At 42.1% G+C, this 15,905-nt stretch overlaps 1 protein-coding gene across 5 annotated transcripts in view; it reads left to right on the forward strand.

The window, feature by feature from the left end:
• The window catches only part of OCRL (OCRL inositol polyphosphate-5-phosphatase), a 475,965-nt gene that overhangs the window by 291,414 nt on the left and 168,646 nt on the right, over positions 1-15,905 (forward strand). For 2 of the 5 annotated variants that reach the window (XM_078688432.1, XM_078688433.1), the window contains exons 18-19: positions 41-276; positions 6,675-6,698. In XM_078688432.1, coding sequence (XP_078544558.1) covers positions 41-276; positions 6,675-6,698 — 260 coding nt within the window. Of the gene's footprint in view, positions 1-40; positions 287-6,674; positions 6,699-15,905 lie in introns of all 5 variants that reach the window. The other 3 variants (XM_078688434.1, XM_078688437.1, XR_013610641.1) reach the window with 2 other exon arrangements.

Here is a 15,905-nt window from a genome sequence, read left to right on the forward strand (position 1 = left end):
ATTAATGTGTTTATTTATGTTTACTGTCTCACTTTTCTAGATGAAACAGTCGAGATCTCCCTAGATGTGTATGTAAGTAAAGATTCTCTTGCAATCCTCAACTCTGGGGAGGATAACATTGAAGATATTCTAGTTCTTCACCTGGACAGAGGCAAGGATTATTTCCTCACAATCACTGGAAATTACCTTCCAAGCTGCTTTGGAACATCATTGGAAGCTCTTTGCCGAATGAAGAGACCTATCCGAGAAGTTCCAATAACAAAACTGATAGACTTGGTAAGAAAATGTATCTAAGTATTTTGAGACTATCTACAGTCCAGGAATTGATTGTTTTGCAAAGCCAAATAGACATGTTACATTTTAAAATGCAACTACTGTATTCTGGTGGTACCACTCCTCTACGGTTTCCCAGCTTAGTATCCTCTAGCATGTATCTGACTAAACTAGTCACACTCTGAGTTGAGGCATCTACTTGATTTTGCCCTTGTTTTTCTGTGTTTGGCATGGTTTGCTCTTTTTGTAAGTTTAATGGAATCCCAGTATTTGCAATCCTCCTCTCTTGTTGGGCCTTTTTCATTATCAGTAGTTAAGACGCGCATAACCTTGCTTAAATTACTACTTAGCCGTTTGGAGAGAATCTGACCACCTAGTATTGTGATCATTCCATATGTAAATGCTAGAGTAATAGTACAATAGAGCTAAAATATATCTAAGAAAGGCATTGATTTTCTCTATTTAAATGCACACTAGTGTCAGAAAGCTCCATCTTCCTCATAACAGATATTTATTTAAAACATGGAATGCCTATTACGTTATTCAGTTAAAACATGTTAACAATAAATGATCCATCCAAGTAATTATAAAAATAATTATTTTAGGCCAACTAAATGTGTATCCAGAGTTTGTAGCTTTAAAAACCTGTAGTATAAAATAATGGAATTTAAATTGTGAGTTCACTATAACACGCCTTTTAATCTTGGACCATGGCTACTCATTTAATTGTCTTGAAAACATATCTGTAATTTGGTCTCATAATCACTTGCTAGACCACTTGTTTCAGATGTCTACAATAGCCCTTAGTCTCCGGCAAACATTCCAAGGGGGTCACATTGTTTATTCACTAGCTTTTGCAGTTTAGCCTTTTGACATGTTTTTATGAGGATCTTAAATAGAATGTATGTGTATAGGTTATACTACAAGAATTCTTTGGAACTCAATGTTGGATGGTAATCAACATACCGTTCTGGGTAATACAATGGGTGAGAGTAAACCGTAAACTGTATGCTAGAGTCTCTGGAGTGTTCTTAATATAATCTATGTAAGACCTGTTGACCCTTGAATGCTTAAAAGCAAAGGAAGTCTTAAAGATTTTTTCCACAATCGGACCAAATATGTCAACTTTCTTGTTTTGTGCCCGCCCCCTTTTCTTTTTGTTTATTTCTTGCAAAGGCAGTCTTTGTCAAACATCAAGGAGTGTATGTTTTTTAGTAACAGATGCCTCTATTGATATTACTCAAACATATCCATTGCCTAGGGGCAGTTACTCTAATTTGCTGTTGTCTTCTCTCTGTGAGCATTATTAAACATTCTTTGCATTAAATGAAAGTTCATGTGATGCCATTAGGAACAATGGCAGGTGTTCTTAAAGTATTGGCACTTGCTAACTAGAAAAACGCCTTAATCTCAGTTACTGAGTTGATCTTAATATATTTAAGGAATTCTTATCACCCCCATGAATGAGTGCCTTTGTTGAAAGAAAGTGCAAGGTTTCCGCATCATTCCCTCTGCTACATTACTTGTATTCTCGCAAAATGTTCTGAGAACTTAAATATCCAAAAAGTCTTGAGCAGTGCCTCTGTGTGGTGGTAGGAGGCACTGATTGGGTCTGCATTGGCCAACCGCTGAAAGTGACGTGCCAGTGCCTAAAAAGGCATCACACCAGTGCAGTATCATCAGTTCCTTCTTACCGTGCCTGCAGCGCGGATCTGGAGAGCTACCATAGTCCTACCATTTGGCTACCTTTTTCACTATTTGTTAATGTTTTTATTTATTTATTTATTTATTTATTTATTTATTTGGCTTTGCTCATAGTGTTTTCTGGGAAGTGACAGACCCCCACTTGGTTTGTTTATGGTGCCTGGAGCTGGACTAGGACTCTAACACCTGTTAAGATTGCCCGACAATCCAAGAATTTGCAAGTCTCTTCGACTTTCCCTTGCTGGTACAAATCTTTGGAAGAGGTGTTGGAATGATGCTAAAAGTCATGGTGCCCTACCTCGTCTTCCAGGCAGAACTTGAATCTGGGTCTGATTCACACCTCAAGTTTCCTGGAGTCTGTGCAACCCCATCCCAACTAAAGGAATTATGTAAGGCCATATTTCTCATCTTTGGACGACTGGACCTCTCTGGAGCACCTTCAAGACTCGCCATTCCTGGAGGTATCCCAACTGGATTTCTGACTGCTGGTCTGCCCTCTGTGTCTGTTGGGATCTGTTTCTGGATCTGGAGCAATCTTGTTGCACTTGTTCTGGTGCTGAACCCATCACAATTCCTTACAAACTGTGACTAGATCAGAGGCAGACCCCTCTCTCTTCCCCATCGAGAACAAGCTGTGGTGACAGATGTGTCACTTCTGAGTTGCAGCAGCTATCAGGGATAGCTGGAGATTAAAGCACTCCGGACTACGGTGGAGTCTCAGCTGCACATCAACCTCTCTGAGCTAGAAGGGCTTGGCTTTGCTGTGAAAGCCTTCATTCTCATCAAGGGGAAGTTAGTTCAGGCGTTCATGAACAATATTACCACCCTGTGGTACTGTAACAAACAGGGCGGGTAGAGGCCCTATGCCTCTGGACATGCTGATACATCAGAACATTTTCAGGATACCTTAACAGCAGAATGGACGAGCTCCACTGGTGATGTCTCGCGAATGGTGTCTACATCCATAGGTGGTTCAAGGTCTCTTCTGGGTCTGGGGAGAGCCTTAGTAAGCCCTATTTGCTTCTGTCAAGAACATGCAATGTCAGCACGTATGTGTGTTAAATGTTCCAAAGCTGATTTAGCTGGATCTCAGGACTGTTGTACGTGTTCCCTCTGATACCAATCCTGAACGAGTTCTGAAGATCAGGACAGATTGGACTCCAGTCATCTTAGTGGCTCTGTATTTGGTGCAGATAGTGTGGTGGCCCAAACTCCTGAGCATGAGCATCTGTCCTCCAATCAGGCTTCACCTCTGAGAGGATCTTCTGTTGCAGAAACAGGGCATGGAGTATGTACCTAAACATGCACGGAAATTTTACATCGGAAGTTGAGAATCTTCGATCTCCCTCCCAAAGTCTGTGAGGACATCTTGGGGCGTCCATCGATAAAGACAATATATGTCTGCTGTTGAGATTAGTTTGTGGCTTGGTGCATCGATAAACATGTTGACACTCTTTCTGGCTCCTTGCCTAAAGCATTGCTGTTTTGTACTGTCCCTAACCCGGTAAGGCCTAGCACTGAGCACAATTCAGGGGTAACTGTCGACCATTGTGGCTTTTTTGCTGTTGCACTATCAAGCCTCCTTGTTTAAGTCACTCATTGTGCCATGTTTTTATAGGGTTTCCAGCATATATCCACCACTCGCCCGTCATCATGCCCAATGGGACCTGCACCCATTGCATTCCTTCGCGGAGTTCCAGACTTGGACATCTGTCAGGCTGCTACCTGGGCATCCCTGCACATGTTTACCTAAAACTACTTGAAGGTCCTGTCCAAGGGGATGGGCACTTTACAAGTTCGGTCCTCAGTACTTCTTGGTCTGAGACAGTTTGTAGACTCACTTCTGTGGGTATCTATTCTAAGGTAAGGAGTCTGCGGCTAGAAGTCTTTATTAGATCAACAAGTTGCTTATCTTGGATAATGCGTTGTCTAGTAGATACTCTTTTTAGCTGTAAGGTTCCTTACCAATCCTCCCGCTCTGCGATCCAGTATGCTTATCTCCAAGGTTTCTGTAGGCCCTTAGTTTTGGCACTCTAGTCCAATGACTAGAGTGCTAATGACTATGACAATGACTATGTTCAGGCATGGCTCCCTACTTCTGGCGCGGAATTAGTCACGGAGGCATTGCTCATGTTACATCCAATGCGGAGCTGATCAATGACCTTACCGGCACTCAGTTGCTGCTCAAGATTTTGCGGATCCAGTCTGACACCTCAGTAATTGATCGTCTCTACCAGATAAGTCGCTACTGAAATACCTTATGACCAAATTCAGTTCTTATAAACTCCAACCTCCTCTATAACATGTACAGCCATCATAAGAGATAGATATTGTATATATAATATAGAAATATCATCTTAATGAGACCTACTCTACCATCACTGTAGTGGGGCTGCGTCTCGCCCCAAACAATCGCACTGCTGAATGTGCTTTTTAAGCAATTTTTGGTTTGTTTGTTCACCAAAATCAACATTTATCCACGTACTCCATAGTATTCGAAACTTATAGTAATCTTATTCACCAACTTTAATTCGAGTCCACACGCAGAGTATGTATGCCATTTCCGATTTTTTTACTGTTCAAACTATGTCTATCCGGACCTTTTGAATGAGCAGGACTGATGCATAAGTTCAATATCAGGCAGTGTTTATTCCATAAAAAATACCCAATGCATTTCGGGCTCAACGCCCTTCTTCGGGGGTCACTGTGGATGAAATCATAAATAACCTCAATCACAAACTCTACCATGCCATGATAAAAACAATATGGTGGGCAAATGTTAATAAATGCATTTTAGTTAAATCTAAACTTTCTTTAACCATGTCTTTAATGTTAGTGAACCATAAACCAAGTTATTTACAATATCCCTACTCCCTAATAAGCCAACATTGTCACACATCTTTCATGCTGAATTCATTTAAGATAATTTGATTTGTCCTTATTCAATTTACAATTTGATATTTTGGAAAACCACTCGACTTCTTGAAAATAACAGGTTAAGGAATGTCTTGGATTATTAACCTAAAGCAAAACATATCTGCAAGTTTTTTATTAGTTCATCTGTGTATCAAAAACCTGTATTGGAGACATTCTGATTTACCTTGGCCAAAAAGGGTTGGACTACCAAAACAAAAAGTAAGGGTTAAAGGATACACACTTGTCTGGTACCTTTTTGTAAGTTAAACAAAATGAGATGCACTGCTGCTATTTGTACACAAAACAGCCTTGTGGTTAGACTAAAGTTTATACATATTATTGTATTAAATGTACCCGGTTGTAAGCCATTTAAAGGTTTTAAACATATACGTCCAACTCAAATTATCAAAATCTTTCCCTGCGTCCAAAATGAGTGCGGCATAAGCAGTTTTAGGTTTCAATACCCGATATCTAAATAAACACTAACATTATCTGAGGATAATCTTCCCTTTATAAAACCTGTCTGTTAGTATTTAATAAGTTGAGGGATAATGGTTTCTAATCGTAATGTTTTCATACATTTTAGAATCAGTGTTGACAAGATATATAGCGGTAAAATGTTTGCACAGGGTGGTACCTTTACGGTAGTAGACCAAAATCCGCTTTACAGAAGAACCCAAAAACGTTTTAGGAAAAGGCAGTGTCTAAAGGATTCTGCCTTTCTAAGTTCAAATCTAGTTAGCAGTTAAACCCACTGAGTCCTAAGGCATAACGGCTGTTCCCATATCTGAAGGATTTAAGGTTCAAAACAAATGTTCCCAAAGTACCAGATCTACTAGTGGTCAGTATTGCTTGTTTTTTAAGTCTTATGAAGTCAAAGACTTGTTTATAATCCACCAGTAGTCTTCACTGTTTAGAAAATTGTGCAGTAGATTGTGAATTTAAATCGCTCTCATGATAGCAATAAACAACAGTTATTTCCATGCAGTATTTATTAGCTGTCTGTGAATTGAGTTAAGTCTACAATTCTTCACTGAATGTGCACCAGAAACTTATTAATAGATTTTATTTTTGTTTTTAGTTTTGTGTAGCACTTGAGTGTGACTTAGTTGTTCCTCACCTTGGAAATGAATTCACTTGAATTGTTGTAGTTGTAGTCTGTTTTGGCATAAGAGTTGCTTGTGAGGAACACAACTAAAGCACTTTTCCGGATTTGTTTGGTGTCAATGGCCAGGAAATGTAAGGAAGGACGAAGTGAATGGTATACTAGGTGTATGCATACATGTAGGTTTGGAAGCATTCTTTGGAACAACTTTCATTTTAAATAGTAAACGTTTTGAGGACATGTATCCCAAAAGATTATCTTCTACAAAAGAAACAGTGAAAGCTCAGCTTCACACATTTTTTTAATTTGTTGTTGCTTCACAGGCTACCTTATCGCCAAACAGTTGATTGTTGTACAAACGCTTTGCTTACTATCAATCTTTTTATCATATAACCAAACACATTGTAAGAGTAAGCACTTAAAATTGATCTTTTTCCTTATTGTCTAAATGGCTGTTATGTCTTTTTTATCTTTATATATTTTCTGCAGATTATTTATTATTTTGCATGCTCTCTTAAATATTCAACCCATTTCTTGCCTCACCTCTGATTTATTGAGTGGTGATGTCACACTTGTAAAGCATGAATAACAGATCTCAAAAGCATCAACATTATTGTAAATCAATTTAGCAGTGACTTTCTCTTCTCTCTCTTTTTCTGCTTGCATTTGCTCTCAGGGAGAAGACAGCTTGTCAGAAAAGGTAATTGGAACTATGTGCTTGAAATTAAGTCTATACTTTTACTCACCGCTACATGACTGTTTTTCTTATCCCCTGCCAAAACTAGTAGATTTTACAGCTAATGGTTTTATGATTTCACTATTCATATAAAGGCGAACTGGTGCAGGCCTTGCTTTAAAACTAGTTCCAGTTCGATTTTTCATTCTGGCACTAACATTTCTTTCTATGGTAGTCGTCCAACATCAGACGAACCTTTGTGCATTCCTGACGGGGCATATTCACTCACTTTCCTTTGTGTTACTCAGTTGAGAAGTATCTTTATTTTGAGGATTTTTTTCACTTCACTGCCTAGTGTCACTTTTTAAACCTTTGCAACAAATTCTTTATAATTTGGATTTGGAGCGCTGTGTACGCAACAATTGCCCAGCTATTCACCAGCCTTATGCATGTGCAGCTATTCGACGCATACGCTACTTTCCTTTGTATCCCTACCCATCTTCATGATTGACTGTACAGTTTACTTTTTCCCTCACTTCGATAGTAAATCTAGATCATAATTGCTTGAATCTCCATCGCTATAAGACAAATAGGTTCACTGTTGGGATTTTGACACACTATCTAATATGGTGCCACAGCACAGTGAAATTATAGGTGATGATAAAGAAATGTGTTATATTAGCATGAGGATCTTTGGCCCTAATTTTACTAGTGCATGTGAATGAATAAAAATGTGTACTTTTTGTATACACAGGTGAGAGATGATTGCAGTGATACATTTTACAAGGCATACTTGGGGACTATGAGCACAGTTACCAAATTTGTGATAAAGACTTAAAATGTTATAATTCCTATTTGCAGAGACCATGCCAATATATTAATATTGAATGAAAAGAGTGAGGAGTTAACTCAGACTCGTATGTGAAAGGAGTGACTAGGTAACTGGGTGATTTGAATTAAAACAGGCAACCAAAAGAGAATCCTGAAAGAGCATGTTAAAATTGGTTACTCCTAGAATGCGATCAGGGACACAATATAAAAATCTCAGTAATGGCTTCTTCCGGTTCTTCATGCATTTTACACATTACAAACTTTGTTCAGTCTTCCACATACATCCACTGAATCTTTCTAGGATTTGTGTAAAATATATCAATGTATCCTTTATTACATTTTGTAATATTACATGAAGGATACGTATAAAGTTATATAAACATTGATGTACATTCTGTGGTGTACTTGCTGCTCTGGTTGTAGTAGGTGTCCATATTTCTATCAGACCTGGTGTGAGATTGAGTGAGAGATCAGCCAGTTCCTCTCACTACATTGAAAAGTTAAATATGAAACTTTACATGTTTTGTATACCAGTACTTCATAATCATTAATGAATATTTTATTCTGATTTAAAGGACAATGATTGGGACACAATTTTTATTCTTTATATATTTACGATGTGTAGTTAATTAAACCCATTACGTGGCATAAATCCGACAAATTAAAACAAGCAGTTACCTTATTTAGAACAGGATACACCTAAGCACATATATAAATACTTCTGAGCTGAGAACTCTAATCTGGCAACACAAGCTGCTATATGGACTCCAGTTAGAGCAAGTGAGCTCCCTGCTAAATGCAACGAGTGCTCCTAGCACATATTTAGATCATTCAAAACTAGCAGCTAGCAGGGTCTGAAGGCACAAACTTTGGTATGATCTCAGTGGTGCAGATCTATCTAGAATATCATATTATGTTCTTGTTCAGTGCGAACTTGAAGCATTAGAATAGTGCAATAGATGTTCAACAAGAAGGGGGTGCTGTGCTGCTAGAAGTGTCATGTTGTCTTAGGCAAGCCTCAGGTGGTAAAGAACTTATCGTGCTGTTCAAAGTACAGGCTATAAAGTAAAAATAAATAGTTGCAAGGAAACGGGGAGTTAGTTTCCAAAGGCCCAACTTAATCCAATCTAATAGTTGCATGCACAAATAGTGATACTTTCAGATTGGTGGGGAGGCTTTTGTCGGCATGTGTCTTTTAACATGCAGCCCAGTGTAAATAGTTAAAAGTATGAAGCAGAACAGTTGTTACTTCATATTTCCCAAGGGAATGGGATAGTTAAGCGTGTCATCGGGAGGCAAATCTGGTTCTAGCAGGAACATACACACTCAATCCATTTTAAGAACAATAACAATTTGATAAAAACCTTAAGTTTAATATGTTGGTTAGATTCATACACTCAATGACTACATAGCTCCAAGTACAAACCTCAAGCCCATTTAAAGCCATCTTGAGGATACCTCTACGATCAGTCAAGAGGTATAAACCGAGTAAGTGTTAGCATTTCCTCTGCCTTACTGCCATGCAGGAAACCTATCCAGGATCAGTATGGCCCCTAAATGATATTGTAAAAATGTGCTTTTAAAAACTGAGAATAGGACTAGTATAAATAAGACTGAGGGCCGACCAAGAGAGAAATATTTATGATTGCCAAAAATTTGCACGTTTGGCCAAGTTCCAGAAGTAGGGACCCAATTGGCACATTCTATGCCAAACTTTTTATAGGCTGGTGAAAGGAGCTGGTGGGATTTGCCCTCATTGTTATAAGAGTCAGCGCTGCACTACTGCGAAGAAGTTGGGAGGTATCGCCAATGGTAGACATGACCTTCAGCTGCTTCTTCCCTGGCCATGAAGCTATGTCTAATAAGCCTATTTTGTATTGCAGCATCCCTATAAGCTGGGTGGGATACACAAAGGAGAGAGGAGAGCCAGGCTTCCCCGTACACTTCAAATGTGCGCGTGGATTCAGGGAGAAGTCACAAGGAAGGAGCTTAGGCACATCATAGGAAGGAGATGAGGCTGATAAGAGAATCATAAAGAGTAGGGCTGGGTCCCTGGGCTAAACTTTTGAAACACATACCACTGTGGCAGACATCTGGCTGTGAACTCTAGTCACTCCCTTAGCCTATGTTGGGTGGCTATCCATTATGGAGACCCCCTCCTGTGACAGACTGCTTTCAAGAAGGAGAAGAGTGCAGAGGATTGGGCACTTACAAAGAAGCAGATTTTCAACATAAACGTCAAAGACTCAAACTCTAAATCACATTCGGTGTCTGGAAAATGTACTATAAGAAGCTTGAAACCCAAAAAGTGTAATCTTCCACGCAGCAATATGGGCTGTGTGAGGAGGGAAAGCTTGCATGACTTCTGCCTGTTATCAGGACTGGGGGACAAGACCTGCAAGTCTCCCTGCAGGATGAGGGTACATCATCCAGGGAATCCAAGACCACCTGCCCTGGATCGGGGAGCACCAGCGCTTGCCTGCTTGCCAAGACCAGTGTGTCCTGTGAAGGAGAGGAGAGCGTTGGAGGGAGTAAGATTCAGTGGGGAGCCCTTTCGATTGGACTCCCTTTGTGTAGAGACAGCTGCTGAGCGAGCAATTCAATGCCTGTGTGCCAGAGGAAGGCTTGTGAATTGAACCGTGTGCATTGTTGTGCCTATTGGGGCAGAGCCTGTGCGGCGGGACAACCCCATATGCCAGGATGGGCCGGTCTGAGCAGATTGCCTGCGGTAAAGGAACAGCCCATTTGCGGTAGTGGGTTAAGACCCTGTATGGCAGGAGGGACCGCTGCCAAGCGCTTCTGATTCTGACAGCTGATTGGACTGGAGGCCGCGTACCGTGAGGATTCGGTAAACATGTATGCTAGAGGGGGATAAACAGAACAATCTTAGTGGAGTGAGGCTGCTGTGAGACGCTGTGCACTTTCCCGGGGACAGGATTTGCACCAGGAGCTTTGTACCAATTGCGGGAGGAACCAGAGACACACCCCACAAAGAGGAGCTGCCAACAAACTCTCGTAACTGCGGAATCGCCACCACAAGAGGACTATCCTACCATTGAGTGCAACCCATTTGGAATGCATGCAGCGAACTCACCTGAATCGACTGCTGCTATTCCAGCACTTGTGGGAGGGACACGCTCAGGAATTCCGGTTGCTCCGATTCTTTGAGGTGCGGGGAAGAATGATTTCGGGCCAGTTGACCTCGGGGGAACTTTCTGCTAATTAGTGCTGTGGCGCTGGAACACTGCTGACTTTAAAAATAGTCATAGTGTGTTCTTAAGACTACTACTTGTGGGGCTTACCATGGTTGTTGCCTAAAGTGGATGGCGAGTAACCTTTACAGCTCGAAGCCTGGAGGGAGTGGGACCAGGGCATCCATCTAACGAAAGACCAGAGTCCTGACCTCAGGGAGACAGTGTAGTTGTTTGTGAATTTCATAGTTTTCCTCTGTGTGGATAGCAGTAGCAATGAAATACTTCTTGTATTTTAATAAAAGTGAGTATTTGGCTGGACAATGATTTATTGCTGCTGTGCACATTTTGAGTCATGAGCCTACTTTCACTCTCCCGCCTTCCCACCCCCCCTTCGCCAAGAAGCTGCAGCTGATCTCCAACAGTCCTGTCTCACCTTGACAAAACAATATTTGGTGAACAGAAAGTGTTTGATTTGCTAACTGTGTTGTTACCTGGAGTATGACCTATTAAGTACACAACTACTTAATTACCAATTTAACCCAAAGTGGATAGTCCATCGGACAATGAAAGAACCATCAGACTCCTGAAGACAAGACTAATATTGCGTACTACACATCCATTCTTAGAATCATCTGATGTAATGTGAAGGCCCTGGGAGTTCTCATATCTTTACAAATATAATGCTTAAAATGTTAAATCTGATAGAGACATCTAGCAACAGATTCCATAACTTAGAATAACCTCAGGCGTCGGACTGGATCCAGATTTTTTTTTGCAGCAGTACCTCTGTGCGCCGGCGCCACACGACCCCACCCTGACGTCGTCCATGTACGTGACGTCAGCGAGGTCATATAAGTCTCTCCTGACGCACTGACGTCAATTTCCTTCTTTTCCATGTGCAACGCGGATCCGGAGTAAGCGGTTCCTCTGGCCTGTTTTCGGGCCCCTTTTTGACGCTTCGCGTCTGGAACAGTGTGCTATGCCTTCGGGCTTTAAAACTTGTACCTTCTGTTCGCGGCAACTGTCCGCGACGGACCCACACCTCATCTGTATGTGGTGTCTAGGCGAACACCACGACTCGAGGGATTGCGACGCCTGCCAACACCTCAAGCCGAAGTCCCGGCGGGAGCGCCAGATGAAGCTCTTTTCGGCTCGCCTGTCCTGGTCAGTCGTCTCGACCTCCGGCCTCCTCTTCGCCAGCAGGTCCCTCTGGCAGTGGTTTCCAGTTGCGGCGTTGGCTGCCCTCTGGGGCCCAGGGTTGTCATTCGCCCTTTTAAGGGTAAGTCGCGACACTTGTCGCCTAGGTCCTTGACCTCACTTCCCTCTGTTGACGGGGGCACTAGTTCTCGGAGCCCTCCGGACTTGCACCCCCGGGAGTCGCCCCTGCCCTATCCGCCTTTTCCGGGCGCGGGGCGACTCGGACCCAGATGAGGCTTATGCCGCTGCCCTGCTGGCCTTCCTTGGGTCCTCTCCTGTCCCTCGGGTGTCCTCGGGGCCTCCACTACTTACGAGGTCCCCGACTGACTTGCCGGTGGTTTTGCCTCTGGTGCCAAATGAGCCCTTGCCGGCCAGGGACGACAGAGATATGGCGTCTTCAGGGTGCGGCCCGACTGGGTCCCCCTCTACGACCCAGAGCACCCTTGCCGCGCCGCATAGTGGCAAAAAATACAAGATGATGGACGGAATGTTGCACAATGGCAAAAGTTTCCCCCTAGTCCCAGATCTGGGTTTAATCCTTCGTTATTTTGCTCATCACGCCACCCCAGTTCAGACATGGCCATATACAAATCAGTCGTGACCCTGTGCCTAATGGGAACAGTCTAGCCCGAACTGCCAAGCCATGTCTTCCCTGGACCGGAATAAAGCATCCTAAGACCGGTTTCTGGCTTTCAGTCGTCATCAGCCAGGATAGCTTGACTCCAGTGGCGTTGTGAGCACGGAACCCACGTCTGAGCATACCCTTCCCACATAAGGCGAACAGCAAACCACACAAGATGATGGACGGAATGTTGCACAATTGCAAAACATTCACCCCCCAGTCACAGATCTGGGTTTAATCCATAATTATTTTGCTCACCACGCCACCCCACTTCAGACATGGCCATATGCAAATCAGTCTTGATCCTGTGCCTCATGGGAACAGTCCAGCCCGAACTGCTGAATGTATGACATTGTTCTGCATTCTGTCCATCAACTGTTTTGGTATAGTCCCATGGGGCTCCCTGTGGCGTCTCGGGTGGTTGCTGGTGCTCAGAGCCTTGCTTCGAGCACATCTCGGCCTTCTTGGCAGGCGGACCGTGTCCGGAACCGGGGTCGGCGCCGGTCCGGTGCCGTAAACTCGGCTCCGACTCCGCTTCCTACTTCGGAGTCAGAGCCTGTTCTGGCTGAGTCGGCGCCGTAGGCTTGCCTCGTCCTGCGCTGACTCGGCCACATCCGGCACCGAGTCGCCTCGTCCGGCGCAGATTCCATGTTCACCACGACAAGCTCCGCTTCCGAAGAAGGGGACGGCGCCCGACAAGGCAGGGTCAGCACCGACCGAAGTCGCTTTGGCAAGGCCCGATGCCGGATTGTTGACTCTTCTCCAAAAGATTCTGGAGAGAGTTTGGCGTTGCCTTCACGTCCGGCGACGCCTGATCTGTCCTTGCCTGTCCCCCCCCAAAGACTTTGTGGAGCAGGATCCCCGCCTCCTCAGGAATCCCATCAGGACCCCCATTCATCAATGGGGCGTCCTTCATTTGTGCATTGGTCGCATATAAACAATTCTTCTATCATTCCACTTTTTAGGGCGTGCAAAACTCGCCTGCGCTTTGTCTTGTTTCGCCTGCAACATTTCAAATCCACAATGGGAAGTTCCTGGGATTCCACCGAGCTGCACTGTCACATCATTTGAATCAAATTAATTAAATTCCTGTGCTTTACTCTTTTCTTTTTTTTCTTTAATTTTAAACCATTAACTTTCATCCATACTTTATAGTTCAATTCATTTTATTCAGTTGTACTCATTGGTTCACCGATTTTCTAAAAAGGTTCAGGAGTCCATAGTAGGTTCCACATGCCATAGTTTATTTACATCCACCAATGCATTACGGGAACTATGAATACAAACATAAACATAATTCATTCAATTTTGATGCAACATACTACATTGTGTTTAACAAAAAAAAAAATACGTTCTACTATGATCTACCAAACACCTGTTATTCTGTGAACATTAATAGAAATATTATAGAAAATGCGTTTATCCCATTCCAAACACATACTGCTTCCTGGTACCCCTGCCTCGTTCTGCCATACTAGACTTTTAAATTCAAAAGTACGTCCTGCTACTTCATATGACGCTCAAAATCATGATTTTAGCCAAAAATCAGTCTTGCAGATGCTAATCGCTTTGCGCTTACCGTGACATGCTAGTTACTCCAAGTAAAATAATTAAAACTTCCTAACATTCTTTCTTGACTCTTTTTGGACTCCTGAACCTTTTTAGAAAATCGGCGAACCAATGATTACGATTGAATAAAATGAATTGAACTTTAAAGTATGGATGAAAGCTAATGATTTAAAATTGAAGAAAAAAAAGCAAAGAGTAAAGCACAGGAATTTAATTCATTTGATTCAAATGATGATGTGGCAGTGCAGCTCGGTGGAATCCCAGGAGGTTCCCATTGTGGAATTGAAATGTTGCACGCGCAACGAGACGAAACACGGACGAGTTTTGCACGCCCTAAAAAGTGGAATGATAGAAGAATGGTTTAACTATGGATCACGCAGGAGTGCATCTCATCTTCTCTAACCTCATTTGAATAAACTTGTTTGTCTCATATGAGATAGCACCCAACAGTAAAATAATGTTGAAAGAACGTTTAAAATTGATTAATATGAATAACACCAAGGAACACACGAAGGTTCAAGGGACCAATTGACGAAAGGGCACAGGAGCCGGGTACCCTTCCATTTGGGATTATTACGGACTTAAGCATTTGGGATTATTACGGACTTAAGCATTTCCTGCATTTGTATAAAAGCACAAGTATTGTTACCTTCGGTAACTATATATCGGTAAGGAACAGTAGTTAGTGTTAGATTCCTTACCTTAGAATATCCCCAGGCGTCAGAATGGATCCGGAAAGTTTTTCATCAGCAGTACCCTTGCGCATCTGGAGAACGAGGAAGGGGTACCGGGAAGCAGTATGTGTTAGAAATGGGATAAACGCATTTTCTATAATATTGCGATTAATGTTCACAGAATAACAGGTGTTTGGTAGATCATAGTAGAAAGTTTCTTTTTTAAAACACAATGTAGTAAGTTGCATCAAAATTGAATGAAATATGTTTGTTTGTAGTCGTAGATGCCCCTGACAAAGGGAATTAGTTCCCGAAATGCATTGGGTGGATGTAAATAAACTATGGCATGTGGAACCTACTTTGGACTCCTGAACCTTTTTAGAAAATCTGTGAACCAATGATTACAATTGAATAAAATGAATTGAACTGTAAAGTATGGATGAAAGTTAATGGTTTAAAATTGAAGAAAAAAAAGCAAATAGTAAAACACAGGAAATTAATTCATTTGATTCAAATGATGTGGCAGTGCAGCTCGGTGGAATCTCAGGAGGTTCCCATTGTGGATTTCTAATGATTTCCAAACCATTTTGACAGGTCAAAACATTTCTTTTACAAGTTGCCCCAATGTGAACCTTATTGCCTATAAGGCAGGATGCATGGAATTTGAAAGTAGGACCTATAGGAATTTAATGTTAAGCTATTTTCACTCTAGCAAGGCTGGCTATTTCATAGCAAATTATTGGGTTACATTATTACATTTAATAATGCTAATCTTGGTTACAAAGTAGTCAGAAATGTTCTGAGTGTTATTTGGAAACCCCATTTGTTGGGTCGGGCACGGTTCGTTAATTAGGTGGGCACCTTTCAAATACTGAAATCTGAAGATACGAAAGCTCTGAAAACAAGCATTGGCATAGCCAATAGGTCTCGCTTTAGGGACCTAATAAGTATTTAGTTATGCAGCACAATATCCTTGGTGCAACAACATCAGCTGTTGCATGGCTAAACACTTATAAGGTCCCAAAGGCGAGACCTATTGTCTATGCCAATGCTTGTTGAGATAGGGGTGGATCAACAGCAGATCCAATACCTCACTCAGTCGTTTCTTGGCACTGTCACATATGAGCCTCTCTGAATCCCCCTC

This window comes from Lissotriton helveticus, chromosome 4_1, assembly GCF_964261635.1.
Source record: "Lissotriton helveticus chromosome 4_1, aLisHel1.1, whole genome shotgun sequence".
Taxonomy (NCBI): Eukaryota; Metazoa; Chordata; class Amphibia; order Caudata; family Salamandridae; genus Lissotriton; species Lissotriton helveticus.